The sequence below is a fragment of the Nothoprocta perdicaria genome, unplaced genomic scaffold, assembly GCF_003342845.1.
Source record: "Nothoprocta perdicaria isolate Ctin4 unplaced genomic scaffold, notPer1 scaffold_9, whole genome shotgun sequence".
In the NCBI taxonomy this organism is placed as follows: Eukaryota; Metazoa; Chordata; class Aves; order Tinamiformes; family Tinamidae; genus Nothoprocta; species Nothoprocta perdicaria.
This window is the reverse complement of record NW_020456198.1, coordinates 3,694,514-3,715,051: the sequence shown is the minus strand read 5'-3', so window position 1 is coordinate 3,715,051 and position 20,538 is coordinate 3,694,514. Positions and strand designations below refer to the sequence as shown.

Genomic DNA, 20,538 nt, shown 5'->3' with positions numbered 1-20,538 from the left:
CCCAAGGAGGCAATCCTGGTGGGAAGGGTCTGGTCTGGTTAGCTAATACATTCCTTAAGTGTATGTCAAAACACAGTCTGTTTCCATTTCAGAGGCTTACAGCTTCCTACAGTCCTGCAAAGTACTCATCCATGTAGGTGTCAGAGCACATTACAGACGGAGACAGGAGCTGCACTCATTTTCGGCCCGCTACGGGGGGAGGGTGCTCATTTTCCATGCCGGATTTAGCGGAGGATTTCATTGGCATGCAAGATACCACCCCAGATCCCTGCACACGGGAAAGCTTGGAAAGGGCAAAACCCTCTCTGAATAGGAAAGGCCAAGGAAAAGTATTGTGGAGCTCGCTCCAGGTATGTGGCTTGGTTTCTCCTGTCGGATAGAAGGTGGTGAAGCAGAAATTAGTCCTACTCAGGGTAGTTTTGAAGAGCTTGAGATGAGGGAGAGCGCGTGGTGGTGACTTTGCATCGCGTTTTATTCCCATTGCAACATCCCTGCAATGCGGTGTGAACGGGAACGCTGATGGCAGGAACCCATGCAAACTACTGGGGCAAAAAACCAACAAAATTGGCGAAAATCTCTGTGGATTGGGCTACACCAGAGGAGTTCCCGCTGAAACGGAGGATGCACCTAGGGAAGACGGGAACATGACCGGTGGCTTGCAGAGTTATTTCTGCAGGCAGATTGAGCCCCCTGACCCTCTTTGCCCTCCTGGGCCCGAGGAATGGCCAGTGAGGAGGAACATTTATGTAACCAGGCTGTTTTCACACCCATTGCTCAATTCTGTGCTAATATTTTGCAGGCTGGGCACTCGTTGCCTCCAAGCCCGCAGCAAAATTCTTTGCCATTTCAAAGGGTTCAGGCTTTTGCCTTCCGTGGTCATGGCAAACATTTTTAACTGCTGCTTTATTTCTTTTTTTATTGTGTACAGATTTCTGCTGAGGTTTGGCTGCTCTGCACAGCCTGCATACTCAAGGGCAGGGGGGGGTCTGCAGCAGCAAAAGAGCCCAAATAGCAATAAAAATGGTAGAAAACAGATAATTATGCAGCCCAGCACCTTCCCATGATCCATCCCCTCTCTACAGCACTTTTCCGATACAAAGTTCAGCCCCAAAAGGGGCCCAAAAAAAGGGATTTCAGCCAGTTTTTCCCCCCATCCGTGGTCACACTTACTCGGGCCGGTTGCACTCCCGGATTGCCGTCTTGATGCCCCCGCCGCAGGTCCTCGAGCAGGTGCCGAAAGGGCTCCAGGTGCCCCAGGCACCGTCCAGCACCGGCGCCTCCCGCTCCTTGGGGACGCACATCCCGAACCGGCAGTGCTGCGGGCGACACGCACACACAAAAGGGGAATTTTTGCATTACTTTTCATTAGCCATCAGTCCTGATGTCAAGATCAACAACAAAAATCTCGCTTTTGCTCTGTTACCCAAATTCTGCAGCTGAGCAAACTTCCAGGGGCAGAGAGGGTACTGAGGACATGGCTCTGTACTCAGCTCTAGCTTCAAGCACATATTGGGGGTTTTCCCCTCAAATCGCATTATCTTCTTTGCAGAGAAAGGAAAACAAGCAGTTTCAGTCTTTTGCAGCCTTAAACGGAGAAGAGAAGCGACAGAGCCCAGAAGCATGATTTATGGGAAGACTGAGGACAACCACCACTGAATGCTCCCTGCTTGCTGGTGGCTCCTGAAAAAGCAGCTTATCCGATTTCCTGGAGAGCAGCGGGAAACACTGAGTGTCGTAACAGGGGACGCACAACAGGGATAACATTTGCAAATAACAGGAAAAACTCAGGCCTCTCCACAGCTGCACACAGCCCCAGCGGAGAAGAGGGAAAGAACCAAAGCAAAAGGGCAAATAAAACCAGAGAATTCCTCACTCCAAAGTATTTTGCTCTCTCAGCCATAACATGGGACTTGCCAAGGCCTGGTCTACGCTTGTATTTTCCATCTGTAGCTCTTCTCTATTTTCTTTGGAAAACTGGTTTAAATTACCTTGGCACCCTTCTCCCTTCACTACTTTTATCATTCAAATTAAATCTCTTCTGGGTGTGCTGGCTGTACGCAGAAAACTCCAGACGGAGGAGACTTAGGGGAAAGGCACATCCCAGCCCCACCAGGACTGATGGAAAAACATCAAAAAATACCCCCAAAGCAAAGTTTCCCCTCTCCCTGAACAGCTCTTGCTAAAGTGGATTTAAACCTGGAGAGGTGCCTATTTGCTGTCAGATGCCTACATTTTTGCAGTTATACAAAACCCAAACATTGCTGATTGCTCACAAATGAGAAGAAATTTAGGGAAAAAAAATGTAGATGCACCATCAAAACAGTCCTTGGTAATATTTTACTACATCAGGTGCTGTTCAGGCAAGAAAACAGTCGCTGATCTTTATGGCAATGGGTCTAGTCTACCAACATGCTTTGTTCACTTCATCTCTACTTCAAAGACTGACTCTAAGGGGCTTCCAAAGCTGAAGGGTAGTTTCATACATGCGGGGCATTTCTTCAATGCCACAAGAATAATCCCCTATAAAAACTTAAGGGAATGTTCTGAGGAAAAGAACTTCGTTTGCTCTGTTTCCTGACAAAGTCAGGCCGAAGAGGTCTCATGGTGTCCAACTCTTTGTCTGCCACTCTACTGACCTGTGCATCTAGAGAGATGGGGCAGAGCGAGCAAAGTAGAGGAATTTGTTTTTATTTTTTTAAATCCACCTGAAGATTTGACCCCCCAGGTAGACACTATCTTAAAAACGCCTTTGCTGCAGCAGAGGACAAGAATAAAATTGGCTGAAATGCCGAGTTCCGCTGCTGCAGGACCAGCCCTGGCAACGCATCCCTCCTGTTGGCCTTTCAAGGGGGCAGAATGGGGACCCTGACAGTCACTTACAGGGACAAAGAGGTCTGGCAGCTACCGCCAGTGTATGAAAACACACGGCACCAGTACAACCATGTTGTCCCACAGGAGAGCTTGCAGAAACGTTGGCACTCACAGCTAAATATGTAGCCACAGTCATGCTTGGCACCGCTGACCTGCTGATTGAATAGCTAACCAGTGAATGTACACAGCTAACAGACCGTGTCGTGATCTATATGTCTCTCATCCGACGGTTGAGGATTAACCAGGAAATTACCTAAATCTCTTGATTTTGTTCCAAACTGGGAGCTTGCGATGATAGCAAATTGATAGTGAATCAAGGGGTGGGGGTAAAGAGCAGCTGTTTTGAATAAACAGCGAGATTATCTTATGGAAATGCAGGAGTGTTTCTTGCAGCCACACTGTGAATAGCCTGGCTGTGCAACCCGCGTGCCTTTTTTATTTTAAAAATAATCTCAATGCCAAATTACAGCAGAACGATTTAAAAAAAGAAGTCTGCCAGGGTGCTCTTTCCTAGGGGCTTGCAGATCAGAGAGCGGAGAGAATAAAAGAGTTTTTGTCTGGAGCAGGTTCAAAATAACTTAAACGGACACGAAGTTGAAGAGGGGAGCGGCGGCGGGGAAGGAGACTCTATAGCAGCCTTTCCTTCCCTTTGTCTTGCCACAGGGGCCTTGGATAATTCACCAAAACCAGCTCCCGGACTTGGGCTGATTTGGCTGAATGGATTAGCAGGGGGGCAGAGAAGTGCTGTGAAGCTTCACACATGCATAACTTATACGCTACCTGCTGCCGTAAGGGAGGGGACAGAAATGATTACTATTCATCTACGCTGCTCTTACCATTCTTTAAAGCAACCCTGAACGCTGCACAAGAGGCAGAGCCAAGCGTGCGAGCCTCTCTATTTTCTTCCTGTGCCCCGCAGTGATTTATTTCAAATTGGTAAGGCACGGGCACTTGCAAGCAGAGTAAATGACCATGACTGGGGAGCACTCAGCAAGGCTAAAGTCTAGGCTTGTTGTTTGATTTAATGGTATCAGTCTCAGTGCCCTCACATGCAAAATCTGCATAAGCTACTATTCCCACATTGTTTTAATATCTTTCACTTAAAAATAACTTTAGAGCCTGGGTAAGTCTATATTCTAGTAACTTTAGCTAGACTTTTCTTAGCTGTTCTGATTTTCTTTTCTTTCTTTTTTTTTTTTCCAAAGGTACCTCCATATAAAAATAGCATGGTCTGCCAACCATGGGCTTGCACCATGCAGACTTGAGGCAAAGTGTTGGTCTGCATGCAGGAATTTGACAGGGCTCCTAGTCACAGCAGAGCACCAAAACAGTGACTACGTCCAACAAAACACACTCCTGGACTTGCACCGTAGCACGCTACAAGCCCAAGAAAATAATGGGGAGGAGAGGGATTATGATGATCCAAACCTGAAGCTTGAGTTAGGCCAACTCACTGAGGCAGCACACAAAACCCTTCTTCCAGAACATGTTCAAACATCTGGAGATGATTCAACTGATTAGTCTTGCCCAAGATCCTGCCAGCTCTCAGCAGAGGAATTCAGGTCATCCTTATCTAAACTTGTGCTGCTCATCCACAGTTGCATGAACTCAACTCTGGTCATATCCAAGGTAACTGCAGATAATGTTTGCACAAAACTGCAGTTCACATATTTGGAATTCGGGGGGGGGGGGAAAGTATTTCTGAATAGACAGCTCTGAGCACCTCCCAAACTCACAAGTGGAGAAGTAGAAGATACAAGATCTACTGTTAGAGGTGTCCCACTTAGGAGGGGCTAGAAGGGACTTCAGAGATGCATAAGCTTTATCCGGATACTCCAAAAAGGGGAGAAGATTTTACCTAAAATGGTGAATGTAGGGGTGAATGTAGCTCCAAAGACTAGTGCAGGAATAATTCCAGCAATATTGCGATTCCAGCAATATCTCTGCCATATACTACCAACCTTAAAAACACCAAGTCTACCCTGGGTTGGCTCTGCTTTTCCATAATGAATGTAAACTGATAGATCATGCTCATTGTTTTGAATGAAATTAGTGTTCACAAAAGAGTTTCAGACACATGTAACAAAAGATTAATTGCCAAGGAGACCCATAGCCTTTGTGAAAAATTGTATCCAAACCAACATCCACATTCGAAAGACTATATAAGTTAAGATGCTGAGCTTTTCAGGGCAATGAAAGCTTTAACTACTGATCATTAATTTGCTACAAGAGTAGTTTAAGCTACACTTTTGTTCAGACAAAAATGCTGAAAACTAGTTGGTATATTTCTTCAAAACGTTTAGCATCAGCAAGCGAGAAAACAAGCCAGAAAGCAAGCAAGGAAACATATCTCCAGCTATTTTTCTCCAGATCTGGACAAGTGAAAACTAAAAGCTTATTCTCAAAAATTTATTTAGCTGGGAAAATATTTAGTTGGAACTTAATACTGCACGTGAAAATAAGTTTTTCATGAAAAAAGTGCCAAAAAGGCTCTGCTCAGAAAATGTCAGCTAGTTCTATATTTTACTCTGAAGCTGTCAAGATGAAAAGCCAGTTGTCAACTTTATGTTGTGTATAATTACTCGTGTCACATGGGAAATTTCTAGTAAACTCTAGGAAAGCTTTGCAAAAGTTTTGGTCATGAATTCACTCAAGAGTATGAATTTAAAAAGATGAGCATTAGAAAAAAAAAAAAGAGCACTACAGTAAACAAAATAATGCCAAGCAGTAGATTTTAAACACATTATTTGGGATACAGCTCCTCCACTCCCTATATGAAAGCTAGGGAGAGATGCTGTATCCCATAGAGCTGGCCCTTGGGACAGGATGAATGTGACTGATGCAGCTACAAATGTACATACAGATGTGCAGACTGACATACAGACGAGGTGCTACAGACCTTTCCGGGTTCACATTCGGTGCCATCAGCCCAGGGTGTGTGTTGAGTTCGACATCCCTTGTGCGCCCCATCAATGTTAATGCACCAAAGTCGCCGACATTGCATCTGCTTAAGTTATTGAACACAGCGATATATTAAATACATTCATCCCAGCTACCACACACCCGACTGGATGCATGATCCTATATATAGATATAAAAAAAAAAATGTCCTACAAGGATTTATAGTTAACTCACAAGGTCCACAGTAACTTGATGGCTTGTTGCATCCCCACAACCAGTGGAGCTGAGGCTCTAACCAGCTGGCAGCTGGTGGGTGTAGTCTTTATACCAGCCCCTTCCCCTGCTCACCCAATGCAGGGAGGTCTTATTTTGATCTGTGAAAGCCAGCAAAACCAAGGCATGGAATTGCACTTACCATATAGGGGCACACTTGAGATCCAGGTCCAAAAATTAACTCACATTGTTTATTGACATCATAAATGAGCCCCGGGAGCTGCTGAGGCAATGTGTAAGTTCTTGATGAAGGTTCATCAAGCAAACACTCCCCATAACCAGTGCTAGAACATAAAACAGTAGAAAAGTGTTAACTGGGAGGTGATAAGTCTACAACACATTTATTTTTACCTTGGTCATCCTTACGCCAGACGTGCACCCCCCATCTATCATATTTAACAAGCATCAAAACAGCTACTGCAATCTCAACTATGGAGCATAGAAAGACGCCTACCTTCACCACCACCCCATTTTTTACTGATTACCTTCCACCACAAGGTAGGCAAGTAGCCTAGCTAAAGCATGTCTGACAGTACAAAAATTTCCTTTGCCTGCAAAGCAAGTGTTGGAATACATTTAGATGGAAAATCATTGTTTTCCCTCTTGGGCAGCATGCAGAAGAACCACTGAAGGTACCAAGCTCCTGGATTTGCTTGAAAACCATCGTAGTTTCTTTCTGCTCTGCATCACAAGTGGGAGAACATCAGTATGGACAGTCACTATGCATCTAAGAGAGCCAGGACCTCCTTGCAATCTTGCAATCCCAGAGCAGACTAGCGCTATTCATGACCTGTGGAACAGAAAGGCAGGTTCTGCCTGCCTCCCAACACTCTGCATCTGGTTCTATGCCGGATATGGCTCCGTATCTGGGTCACAGGTCTTGGAAAACTCACTCTTCAGGTTCGAGGAGTATGCACATTCCTTAAAAGCAATATCCATAGGGGAAGACTTATTCCTCCCCATAGAGAGGTCATTCTTTGCCAGCCTTAATCATAAGGCAAAGCTGGCAGAGACTGGATGTCAAGGGCACATTGCTGTTCTACGTAAAGGGTGCGTGCACCTTTATACCCACAGAAATGCCTCCAATTTCCTCCAAATGCTGCACACGGGGAATTTGGGATTAACCAACATCCTGTGAGATATAACATAAGTAAAGATAGCCTAACACACACACATCAATAAGACCTTACTCTAGAAATTCAGTGATGTATTTCCTACTGCATTTTGACCACATCCAGGGATTGGTGTAGAAGTTCAGCGTTGGCGCCATGACATGCTGTTGATTTTTACCTCCATCTTCTTTGCACTTATGATTGTCATCGTGTGGCATGTTAAATCTAAGAGGAATACAGCACAGACAAGCACAGCTGGTAAGTGGCAAGTATTCAGTATAGCAAGAGCAATAACCTGAACTAAAAATGAGCAAAACCAAGATTTTTTTTTCCAAGACATGCTCCTAGTAGCTATTATGGAAGACAAATAGTAAAATCTTCAACATATTCAGAAGGACCAGCAGGCTCTCTTTCAAACAGTTCTGCTAGCACGTGGCTACAAAAAGCTACATAGGCCCCTGCTAAAGCTCTCCATGCTGCTACCACATATATTTAGTGTGACAAGTCCTTGACGGAGCCTTGCATAAGATGCTGTTTCCCTTCCAGCTGACAGCTGTGATCCTGCAGGCAGGCTGGAGACCATCCCCACCACGGTGAAAACGAGAAGTGCTTTGGAATTGAGATAATGAGCCAAGAGGTGATCACAGGGATTAAGTTTCTGCAGCAGAGGAATCCCTTGGGTCTGTTGGTCACTGCTGCCCCAAGCCTCAGGAGAGCAGGTTGGTTGTACAGCGCTTTCTAAAGCCGCTAAATACCTTGGGCCACATTCATTCCTTGCGCTGTTGCCTAAATAAGGCTGCACTGGGGACAAACTTGGTTCCCATATTTTCTATGGTAGGCTCCCAAGATGCCATCAAGCATCAATATCAACCTAGGGCCAGGCGAAGTCTGCAGCACATGACACATGGAAGAATGTGGCAAGCACACAACGCACACCGAACGGCTTAAACTGCTTTGCTACTTGAAGTGGAAAAGGGGAAATGACCCAGTGTGATCCTATGCTCGAGGACCTGGGAGTTTCTATCCCATTAAGATGACCTCCAAGGAGCCAATGCTTTGCTCTGCTTCCTGTAAAAGGGCAAAGAAGCATTTGCTGCTTGGGAGCTCCTCTAACCCCCTCCAGCAGCTTTGGGGCAGCATTAGCATAGGAATTAGCTGCTGTTTAGGTGTGGGGAAAGCCAAACCTTTGGGGGAATTTCTGTCAGGAAATCTCATTTAAACAAAAGCTAACCCTTTGCATGGGAAAAAAAAAAGCTTAAAACAATGAGCGATCTGTTCCTAAGAACTCATCCACACCACAACCACTGTGAACTGAGTGCTAAGGTGGTTTTAAATGGAATAAGCTGCTCAACAGAGCTGCAGCTGTGAGGGTAAACAGCTCTGCGATCTGAAGAGATTTTTCTTCATTATGCACTCAAAAAAATTTCGAAATCGGTTAGAAATTTCCATTGGAGGGAAATTCCACTGAGCTGCATCTCTGCTGGGCATATCCAGTAACATGAGCAACTCCTTAGTGAAAGGTTCCGTGTAATTAAATAGTTTAGCAGATACAACAAGGTCACATAGCTCAAGCATCTACCAGCCACCCTGGCCAAGCCCCTGCTTTCACACATGTGCTCTGCTGACTTCATGAATGCCTCACAGCAAGGCAGGACGAGCACTGATGGCCCAAAGAATTTTCCTGAGAAGACTTCGGTCCTGAAGACAAGGTGAAATGCGTCCATGCCCCCTGCCCTGATCCTCTCCAGGGCACCCAGCTACCTAGTCCTGAACAAAAAGTCAGCTGGTGCCAAAGGACTAAGACCTCATTGCAGAAATCTCAGAGATTTGTCTGCACATTGGTGCCAAAAGACCTGTCAATATGGGATGCTCTTCTCTCCACATCAACTGCTTGACATCTGGGTACCCTGTTATTGTTCATTCTCAAAAGCACTTCTCCCTCCCTCAATTGTGGGTCTGCTGTTACTGCTGCCTGCAGCTGGGCTGCAGAGCATCCCACTTTCCCCCAGAGTCACACCACAGCTTAAGACTTCCTTGGTTTTGCTTCTCCTACCCAGGCGTATTCATTTCCTTGCAGACAATTAGACTCAGCAGGTACCAACTCCTAGTGCTGGCAAGTACCAGCTAGCATAAATCTGGGGCTATTTAAATGTAAATGCATTTGCATAAGACGTACACATGGCCAAGTTCATGCGCTATTGTGAAAGCAGTGCTCAGCCCGTTATCTTCACTAATTGAACAGCTCCTGTATGGATCACAAACTGTGCCCAGCTCTGCCAGACCTAGAAGAGAACAGAGAGGTTTACAATAGCAGAGGAAATGTCACCCACGGTTCAGCACATACAACTAGCATTGTCACTACGCAAAAGCTGGAGGGACAAAGAAAAGGGGTTTTCTTACCCAGAGTATCACATTTGTCGTGCGCTCTACAAATATCCTGTCTGAAAGCAGAACAGATCTGACACATTAATTTTCAATGCAGCAAAGGTTTACTGAACAAGCACAATAATAATAATAATTTAAAAAGGCAAAAATAATTCTTGGATTTCCAACCTGACTTTGTCACACCATCCAACAGGAGCCCGAACCAAGTCTCTACCACAGTCTGAGATTTTCATTATGTTGGGTCCATGGTCAGACTTTGGACAGTCCTGACCCTTTAAGATTCCTCCACCTCTACGGTGGATATGTTCTCCTAACTGTATCCTTCCACCCACATCAAACACCAAATGCTCCCCTACCTGCATATATTATAAGCTGATAGCTTGCAGCTCTGACACAGCTGGTGACGTTTTTAACGAGAAAATTCAGCATACCTGGTAACCAGCACAGCTGTATCATGTTGAAGGTGACTTCCTTCAGGGTGGTTTTGGGATTGCTGCCATTGACAGAAGTTTTTTAATGTTGTCTGGGCATTGTAAGATATTGCAGGACCATCCTAATAGGCAATAAACATAAAACAGACACTTCAACTATTTATCACCAGGTTTAGTACAGATGGCACCGTCAAAAGCAGAAGCAAATCACTTCTATTACCTGTTCGTTATGTATCACGACCAATTTCACAATAACAATATTAATTAAATTTCCAATACTTGGGTCTTTGTAGATAGAAGCTACCTGTTCCAAAAAGAAGTGCCCAGAGTTATTGCTGACATTCAAGAAAACAGACAATTAAGACAACACAAGCAAGTTTTCCATTCTGCAGCTGCTTTTGTTCTGAGCTGCTCATCTGCTCCACTCTGTGTTATAATATTATATCTGACCTACAGGAACCCTCTGCACACCTCTGAAAGCAACAGTCCCACCAGCAGCACAATTTCAGAATGAAAGAAAACTGCTGGTATTGCAGAAACAAAGTTTCCTCCTGCTTTGACAGGTCTTTCACCAAATAACAGCATCATTCTGCTCTGACATGTGACAACTATTGTCCACGACTGCCAAAAGCAACTTATTCTGCCTACCGCCTCATTTGGACACAGCCATTTCTAGATTATCTATCCTCTGCACGTCTACCCTCTAATGGGACAAGAATCATGGTTGGGAGATGACTGCGCTGGATGCTGCTCATCTCCCAGCAAAATGCAGCTTAGAGCCATGAATCCCAAATAAGTCGCATCAAGCTTCCCTCTCATCCCAGAAACATTTCCACACTGGATTGAAGCAAATGGACGGCATCATGAAAGGAAGCTCTGCATCTACTAAACAAATAGAGATCTGTGGATAAAACTGCTTCCCCAGTCTGAATACTTACTATTGACATTAATGTTAGGACATAGTGCTGCAGATTAGCTCCATGGTAGGCAACCATCCTGCTATCGGCCACGACCATCACCTCGACAAACCGAGGGTAGGAGAGAAACCGTTTTGTCCTTCTGTGGCTCTTCTTGTCACTGACGTTCCCAGTCTTGTTGCTCTCCATAGAAAATGTTTTCATGTCAAGGTTGTGTTTTAACATCTCCACGTCAGACAACATGCTGCTTTCTACCCACTGTTTTCTCCAATGTTTCCGCTTGCTCTTTTTGTGACTGTTTTCATGACCTACAATTAAAAAGCAGAAAAATGCATAAAGCACACTCTATACCGAGCGTTGTTCAAACCATGTGCATTTAATGTCAGGAGACCTTCTTATTTCACCCAAGAGTTGGCAGGTTTGCTCTAAATAGAAAGCCAGAGCAGAAGCACTTGGTAGAAGGCCACCATTGAACCCAACACTTAAGTTTCTTCTTAACTTTTGAAGATAAATAGTCATTCTGAAGCCAACAACACTTAAGCTTGACAGTCACCCACAGGCTCTCCCAAAGCTGAGCTGTGGTAGTGCAGGAGGAACGCGGCCACAGCTTGAAGCTGCTGATGGTAATTAGCCACCATCGTGAGGATTCTGGGCACGTCCAAGGTGGCCAGGAAACCACAGGAAACAAAGGTCCAAATCCTGTATTTCTAACTCAGGCATGAAGGACAGCAGGATTTGGCCTTCATAGTGAGGCAATTATATATGATTTATTTCTGTCTCTAACAATAACATGGCTAGGCTTCAATTCCCCCCCTCCCTTTATTATTCTGTGCTACAGGAATGGTAAAGGTCATCTAATAGCACAGCTGCCACTGGCTAAAGAATAGAATTCAGGAAGTTTCACATATACCGCTTTTGATATTCAATTAGGGCAAACATAAAAGCAGCCTGAAAATATACTCCATGCTGACACAAAGACGACAAACCGAAGACAGGGAGAGGGCAAGTAAAACATATGGAACGTGTACAATTAAGATTTACCATCTGATTAGTATGTAATTAGAGCATTATTTAAATGTAAGAGCAAAATCAGCTGCATTTGATGCCACTTAATTTTTAATCAGTTCATCATAGGAAACAGTTAATTGAATGTGATTCATCCATACGGGACTGTGCGCTTCTGCTAAGTAATAGAAAGCCCAATCTGAACTGCTCCAGACTCCAGGCGAGAACCAGCCTGCACTTTGTAGCTTTCCTTTCATTTTGTCACGCTGCCGAAAAATATCACATTTCCTTATCTGAACAAATGAGCAAGTTAGAGGAAATACAATATTAGGGAACAAAAGAATATTCAATATACTCAAACAAGATTTAAATGATAGGAAACTTCTTAGTTATTCTTCATGAGTAGTTTCCTTCTAGGATACTTTGTAATAATTTCCGAAACAAGAAATCCAGAAATATATTTTCTAATACTAAGGCAGGTTGAGGGCCTTGGCCAGCAGCTACCCATCCAAAAATACCATTTTTTCAAGGGACACCTCTACAGGTAATAAAGCATTTAAAAATTAAACTCTTCTGCTTAATCCACATTCCCTAAGCCCTATGAATTCCTTCACAGCCCAGACCACCTTAATGCAGCAGAGTTCACTGTTATTTCGGCAAGCATTTGTGGAAGCCAACGGCGCTTGCGATTATAATTGGATTGCCCTGCTTCTTCTGCACTAATCAACGCCGTGGGCTTGGCAAGGCTCGGCTCTCATGCTGGCACAGCTTCGTGGGCAACCATGAACATTATCCCAGCTTCTCCATGCCAGGTGCTGCGGGAAGCCAACCAGGCGTGCAAACAACTTCTAAAGGTGGGGGGAAGACTAGGAGAACGTGCAAATGTCAGCATGGCATCCAGCTCCCTTTTAAACAGCTGAGGCCTTGCAATAGGAGCCCTGGGAGAAGCACACTGAAGATGATGAGATGGAATTCAGACCAGTGCTGGCATGATTTTTTTTTTTTTAAACATACATATGAAGTCACTGAAAGGTACAGCACAGTCGGGCAATAGTCAGGTATAGTACGTTGGCCAACATAGTTACTGTCAAACTAAACAGAGGCGAGCAGGGGTATGTCCCGTGTAAATGCTCCCTTGGACTTTGATAGTAGTGAGCTGTTATCTTCGCCCATCTTTCTGGTGCCTAACTCCACTTGGGGATGGTGCACATTCATCTGTAAAAAATTAAACACTAATGGCAGTGCCCTGCTCACCACCCATGCATAAAGCTCCCACCAGCTTGAGCAGGAGTTGCACACAGGCTCTGCACGCACTCCAAGCACCCAGAGAGGCTGATCCTGTGCTTGCAATGTTGAGATGGTCAAAACAGAAGGGGTTTTGTTGGATTTTGCCGCAGTTTGATTAAGCAAAAGCAAAAAAAAAGGCTCATGGGCACAAGAAAGTCTTAGTTTCACGGCGAGGGTTTACTGCTGCAACACAGAACACTGAAAAGGATGTGATATTTTTCCACCTGGCTTTGCATTTGTGCATCTCATTACTATATTAACAGGGAACAGGAAGTCAAAGGGTTTGCTTGGCTATCTCTCAGCTCTTGTAAAAGACCTGAAAAACATCTACCTACACACGGCAGTAAATGGAGGGGTTTAAGTAACAGAATATATTTAAGTCTGCAGAAAAAAAAACAATCCCAAAGAGCAAGCAAATGCTCAAGAGCCTAGGCTCTAAACCCATGCAAATTGCAGATCAATAATTTGAGAATGAAGCAAGTCTCTGTACAAATTCAGCAGCTACTACTTGATTAAATGGTTAAAATGCTGCAATAATGTCTAGTTCAATGCTTGCTTTAATCAAACAACATGGTATTTGCAGTGTCTTCAGACATTCCTAAAGGTGTATGTTGATTTATTTTTAACTCGCTTTCTTCTTTTTATGGAATGCTTAAAAAAAAATAAAGAGAGGCTCAGTCCTGTGACATTCACTGTGACAGGGATATTCCTTCCTCCTGGCCTGAATCTTGATCAGCCATTTATGCCGGTCTCAACTGTCTAACAAAATGCTGTCCATCAGATTTGAAGGCATCTCCCATCCCCAATGCCATTCGATTGCAGTTCTTTAAGAAGCCTCAGTCCATGGAGCCGATTTACAGCCGATTCCCACCGATTAATGGACTTTGGATCTCTCCCAAGGGAGAGGGCAGTGGAGAATCAGGCACTAAGCGAGTACTTTGACTGCATGAAAGGGTGACAGGGACCGCTTTTGAAGTGGTAGCTATTGTTATGCTAAAACCCAAAATTAAAAGAAAGGGCGAGATCGCTTATCCCAACAGTTCTAATCCTTTCCATTTCTACATTAACTTGTCCTTGCAATAGAAAGCAATTTGCACAATTAACAGGACATGTGACAATGAAAGTAATTTCAGCTCAGCTCCAAGTTCATGAAAGCTGCCCATAGTAGAGGAGGAAAAAAAAAATAAAGAGAGAAATAAGGAAAATAAAAATCTGCTTCTCAAGCTAACAACATTAATATCCTCTCCCTGTTCAAAAACGAGCATGGGGCTTTCAATCCAACCGACTATCAAACGTTTCCTGAACAGGCAATTTAGGATCTTTACAGCAAAGTTCACTCCTTAGTGTCCATCCTACAACATTCCCAGCGCTCCTCTGATCTAGCTGAGCTAAGGATCAAATTTGAGCTTGCAAGTTAATTATTTACTGCCCACCTTCATCAAGCAGAGTAAAATTCGTCTGAACTCCCTTTGGGCAGTCAATGAGTTTGGGACACAATTCCCTGATGCCAAGGAGGAGCTGTGGGAACAAACCATTCATGATCCCACAGCAGCTCTGGTTACTACTATTAAACATTTCATCATTCATTTTTTGGGTTACAGGCTCATTTTCTACCTGCCCTTTCCTGTTGCTGTCAAGGATTTATACAAGCAGAGGAAAATGGACTCTCAAACCGAAAGTACAATCAGAACTATATTTCAAGTAGCACACATTTGGGTTAGTTTGCTTGTTTAGAAGAAATTTATCAGAATTAAAAGAAAAAACAAACAAACCCACTATTTTAGCATCTTTTCTGCTAAAATTTACAGAAGCTACTAGTAAAGAAAGTAAATATAAAAATCCTTTCTTGTTCAAGGAATAGGTACAAACAGCTACATTTTCAGCTTTTCAGCTAAAAAGGCAATAAAGAAAAGCCCATCCTTTATTTAAACGCTGCAGCATTGGCCTCAGCTTCCACTGCCCAGCACATGAGATGCCCTTTCCCAGTTTCTAGGCACATTAGGAGCATCTCACCCAGCCGCCCCGCTCTTGCTATGCCTCACAGGACACGGAAGAGGCCAAGGCATGGGATTTCTGCAGAGATGCTGAGCCCAACACCACATTCTGGGCCAGTCCTGGTCCCTCTTCCTGCTGCTTCAATCAGCACACTTGAGAACCACGTACTTGCATTTAGGATCAATCAACTGCTCGTGGGAAGAAAATACTCTCTGCTTTACAGACCGTACACCATACGAGCACCAAAGACCACACATACTCCAGCCGTTTCCTTTCCCAATGATATATGTGTGAATGCATTCCAGCTTTAAAGAACTTCCCTGCGCCTAAGGTAAAATGTTGTACCTGAAAGCCATCAATTCTGTCCAGGAGACAAACTAGCTTAATTAACAAAACAATGAATTGCCTCTTAAAGAAAGCTCAGAGTCACATACGAGTTGTGCATGTGGCAGAAAATGATTAAAGATCATTTTACAGGCATAATAACCGCATCTCACACTTGGAAGGCATTTATTACCCAAATTGCTCCTGACATTAGAGAACCTTTGCTGCTCAGACTAAGTCTGCAATGTTGGAGCAAAATGAAATGGTTAAATTAAGGTGGAAAAAGCATCATCACTTTGGTACAGAATTGGTTTAAGGCATGCCTCAAAGTTACAGCACTGAAAGTCACCGGCACAGGTTCCCATGGAACTGGCCCATGGAAGTTATCCCAACTCTGTCAAGGGCTGGACACTTTGCTCAAGGGTGTCTCAATGTTTCACCCAGCAGACATGTACTCGAGCCAGGCTGTGGGTCCAAGGACACTGTGGCATTTCAGCACACCAGGAAGACTGCCAGGGATGGCACATCCTGCCATGCAGCCTCAGTGCTGCTTGAATCCATTCTCCTGCAGAGCTTTGGAGGCTGTGCTTACTGAACCTTGGGTTGCTCAAGGACATTCAGACTCCCACGCTTGTTTGCTCACTCTTAATGCATCTTGTGTGATGAATCTCACTTGTAAATAATTCATAAGCATTGCCTTAGCCACCAAGCAGTGGTACTACGAAGGCTCAGGTAGTGTGGGAGACCATACTGAGGGAATCTGACTGTGCAAAATGGTCAATTTGCGGCATCAAAATCCAAAGTGTGACTTCTGAAGCAGACTAATGCCTCTTCTTCCTCACAGGAAGAGCTGCCCCATCACAAGAGCTGAATGGGCAAGTCCACAGCGAGATCGTCAGAGCAAATGACTTCTGAATTATTTTGGATGAACAAGTCGTCTTCTGTTCAGGAGCCTTAGTAATAAGAGATTTCTTAGTAAACAGAGATTTCTGAAAGATGCCTTGCAGGGGCTTAAGGAGTGAAACAAAAGCCATGGCAACTGACAGCTCTTCATTGCCACCTCTTAAAATCATGTCTGCAAAAGTTCCTGGTGCAAAAATGTTTTCTTGTTTTGATTGACAAAGTTAGTGCTGCCACATGGGGTGTGAAGGCAATACAGACTTCACAGCTTTTATCTTCTCTACTGAAACACGTGGGAAAAAAAAAACTATAGCACACAAATGGAGCAAGGCCAAACATTACTTCAGACTAACAGATCCATCTTTTACAAGACACATCATTTCTCCAGCAGAATGAAACACAGTGCAGACCATGTCCTAGTGATCACAAAAGCCTCACCACTCAGGTAATTAGAAGCTTACCTTTATATCAGGTATTAAAACAAACAAACAAACCCAGCCAAACAAGAAATCCACCGCTGTTCCTAATTTTGCATCAGGTGCAGAGGCATTATGGCATTTAGTCCTAGGGATAACTGGATAATAAGTGCACTATCATCTACAATTAAGTCTAGCAGTACCTCAAATCAAGACAGGTACCAAGTCAAGGAGAACAAAAGGGAGATCACTACATCTCTGTATTAACACTCAGCAAAAGATAAGGAAAAAATACAATCCATTATTAAGAAAGAAACTTTGCCTAACAGCTGCCCACAGGAAGAGAGTGTTGTTAATGTCAATATGGACATATGGGAAGACAAGCCACAGAGTCAGTCTGTTTATTTTTGTTTGTGTGTGACGCAGGATGCAGATGGAAACTGCCAATGTGAAGCCTAACTGCCTGTCCCAACTGCCCTTCTTCAGCACACATCCATACAGACACTGTAAAAATAGCTGCAAAATTGCAAGTACACTCACTCTGATTGCAGGAGAATAATTAAACTATGTTTACTTACCATGACCAAGTTGCAAGAAATAATTAAACTAATCTTCATTTAGCCACAGTGTTCCACCATTACAAAATTAGCCTTTCTTACCAGATGGATGACTAATACAACATTTTCAGTAAGCGTAACAACCTGCCCTCCGCATCACCACGCACACACCTTGCTTGTAACGCAGGAAGAATTTTTTAGAAGAAAACTGCAATTATGGGATCTGTATGGCTGGGACTGATGATTATTATTATTATTATTTTTTAACTGAAGCCACTGTAAGGGTGTTTTGCACTTGACAATACCATAGTAAGAGCACACACATCACAGCCTGTTCCTTTTCCCAGATCGGTACGGGAAAGGCTTGTGTTTGACATCCCAGGCCATCTGACTAAGGACTAGTTCGTGTGCTCTTACCTCAGTAGGAAGCCAGAAATGGAGTTAATTGCATTAGCATATGGACTCGTGACGCAACTTTCTCATTTGCTGTATCGGGAGGGAAGGAAACCTGAAATAATTACTACATGACAATGAACGACGGACGATTCACTTCCTTCAAACGTGACATTTCTTTGAGGGAAAGATAGAAGTCAGTGTATTACACTGAGGCCAAAAGTAAATCTAACAGCTTAAACAGACCTTTGAGTGAGCTCAAAGATTGCTCAACCTGTAAGAAAGCGCTTGGGAAACCTCCCTGCAGACCCAGGAGGATGCCTGGAGAACCGCACAGAAACCAGACACCCAGGAAGCCAAATACTGCTGGATTAAGGACTTCTGGGCCCAAGACAGACCACAATTGGAGGCAAGACAAACAACCCAGCAGAAATAGCAAAATTTAAAAAGTACTCTAGACCAACAACTTAATTCCAACAGATCTGGGATTTCACCATGAGAACAAGACTGCAAAAAATTGAGTCCCATGAAAGATGCATTAGATGTTTCTGCCATCTCTCAAAAGTTTTATGAAATAAGACTATGGCACGTATACATTACTGCAGAACAAGTATGACTTGTTTGCCTCTGGCCCACTTGGCCATGCTGAGCCCTGCATATCACCACTGCACTTCTAACGTCAGGAATACAACCCAAACCAGAGCTGCAGTAGGAGCAAAATCCACTTGTACCACCGTGAGATTACGGTATGTGAAAACAGATGAGGTCAGGCTTTAGCCATGCTGTCCGACTCCCAGAAAATCCACTCCCAGGTCCTTCACGGTCATAACATGGATAACACATTAACAAACCCAGCCCCAAACGGGCTGCAATGGTGCTGTTACTGCACAGAGATGGGATTGTACAAAACAAGCTGGTGGCACCAGGGCTGCAGTTTCTCAAGGCAGAGGGGCAGCACCCCCCAGTTCTGGTGACTGCTCAGTGTCACCTTTGGTGGGAAGAGACGTTAATGCTCCTTTGAAAGTGTAACCTATTACCAATTACTCATTAATGTAACCTAAAAAAAAAAGATAGACTACTTGCCCCTCCGCCACCCCCGAGTAAGCAGACTTCTTTCACAGATTACAGCTAAATGCCCTGTTAGGAACTGCAGAGACTTTTTTTTGGTGCTGGTTTCTAGCAGATCCTGGAAATCCAACTGTGGAAGCCACGTCCAACAGCCGCTTTCATAGATAGAGCTTGGCTGTCCTTGGAAAGCAACGTCCACAGACAAGTCACCAGCTCTCCCATCTCCCCAAATGTCTGGGCAAGGTGCAGGTAAGATCTGCTCCATCCTGCTCAGAGCAAAGAGTGGCTCAACAACTGCTCCCACCGCAGGGGAAACTGCTGGAAGGCCTCTTTGCTGGCTACAACCCTCTGGCTTGCCTCCAACAAATGGAAAAAGCTCTAATCATCTTCCTACTAGTTTGGCACCATCAGAGTGTTTTTGCTGCTTCTGCATGAGCAGATTTGCCTGTGGTGGATAGTCCTCCTTTAAGTACCTTCATTAGGGAGCCATGCCCTTGAGCAAGATTCTCAAATTCAGCCCCAAAAGCCCCGTCTGAGATGAGCACCAGAACAGGTATGGCTTATGTGCACCGAGACACGGTAACTGCTGGCTTCATATAGGTATATATTTTTTTATACACACACACACATATATACATATATATATTTATACACAGACACACATACATACACATATACATATGTCCCCCCTCAATTTATTTGTCTCAGGGTCCCAAGCAGGAAAAAGAACTATGGAAAATGAGACAAAAGCAGCATTGGAGGCTGGAGGAAACAGGGAGGAATTTAACTAATGAAGCTGGAAGAAAAGCAAAGCAAAACAGAGAAAGCACAAATCAAGAGAAAAGGAATGAGAACACAGTGGGAACAAAAGAAAAGCAGTCCAAAAGAGCGCATTCAGTAATCCTGGAAGAGGGACACAGTCAAAGCTACAGGAATTTGCAAAGTTTGGAGTAGTAAAATAGCTGAGCACACAGCAAAACCAGAGAGGCGGGAAGACTGGAATGCCCAACTCCTGTATTTGCACCCATTGCCACAGGGCACTTGCAGTCAGTGGGCTGTCTCAGAGCAAGAGATGGACAACAGGCAGAATTACCCTCTAAAGTTTTGCAACAGGTTAAAGCTGTTAAGAAAACCCCAAAACACAAGAACAGAAGGGCTCAAGAGAAGCAAAAGACAAAAGTCTATGTGTAAACACTGAGTGCAATAACGCAGAGAAGCAACAGAAACATGGGGGATGGGGGCAGAAGAGGTAGCAAAAGGACACAAGGAAAAAAAAACAAAGCAAACCAAACCACGATATTTAAAAGAAAAAAAAAATACAGCAAATAGAACAAAAAAAGACCAGAACTGAAGGCTGTTCAGGACCTGTTACAGGACCAAGATGGTTTATGAACAGGTGGGTTCCCCCAAGTCCAACACACTCGAGTGAAACCATCAATCACTCGAGAAAAAACACTTCAATGACAGAGACGGGTCACAAATAAAAACATGGAGACACAAGAACAGTCAAGGACCTGGTTTGAAGACTGGAGATGGACAGGCAAAACAACAAACATGCAACCCGGGGACAGGAAGCTTTAAGGAACGGAATAAGAGGTGGCCTGAAGTGCTTTGATTAGATGACAATTGGGGGCAGCTTCCTGTTTGCAGCTGGAGGGGGGATGTCTCCTTGTAAGGCCAAAACTTAGGGGTTTCAAGTAGAA

General features: G+C 44.1%; 1 protein-coding gene across 1 annotated transcript in view; it reads right to left on the bottom strand.

Annotated features, from left to right (window-relative positions):
* Positions 1–20,538, bottom strand: part of ADAMTS9 (ADAM metallopeptidase with thrombospondin type 1 motif 9) — a 66,210-nt gene that overhangs the window by 40,463 nt on the left and 5,209 nt on the right. The window contains exons 4-12 of the mRNA XM_026052519.1: positions 10,912–11,198; positions 10,194–10,277; positions 9,974–10,095; positions 9,558–9,598; positions 9,334–9,439; positions 7,236–7,382; positions 6,188–6,329; positions 5,771–5,878; positions 1,171–1,316 (exon numbers count right to left, since the gene is read on the bottom strand). Of these exons, the coding sequence (XP_025908304.1) occupies positions 1,171–1,316; positions 5,771–5,878; positions 6,188–6,329; positions 7,236–7,382; positions 9,334–9,439; positions 9,558–9,598; positions 9,974–10,095; positions 10,194–10,277; positions 10,912–11,198 (1,183 nt within the window). The remainder of the gene's footprint in view (positions 1–1,170; positions 1,317–5,770; positions 5,879–6,187; positions 6,330–7,235; positions 7,383–9,333; positions 9,440–9,557; positions 9,599–9,973; positions 10,096–10,193; positions 10,278–10,911; positions 11,199–20,538) is intronic.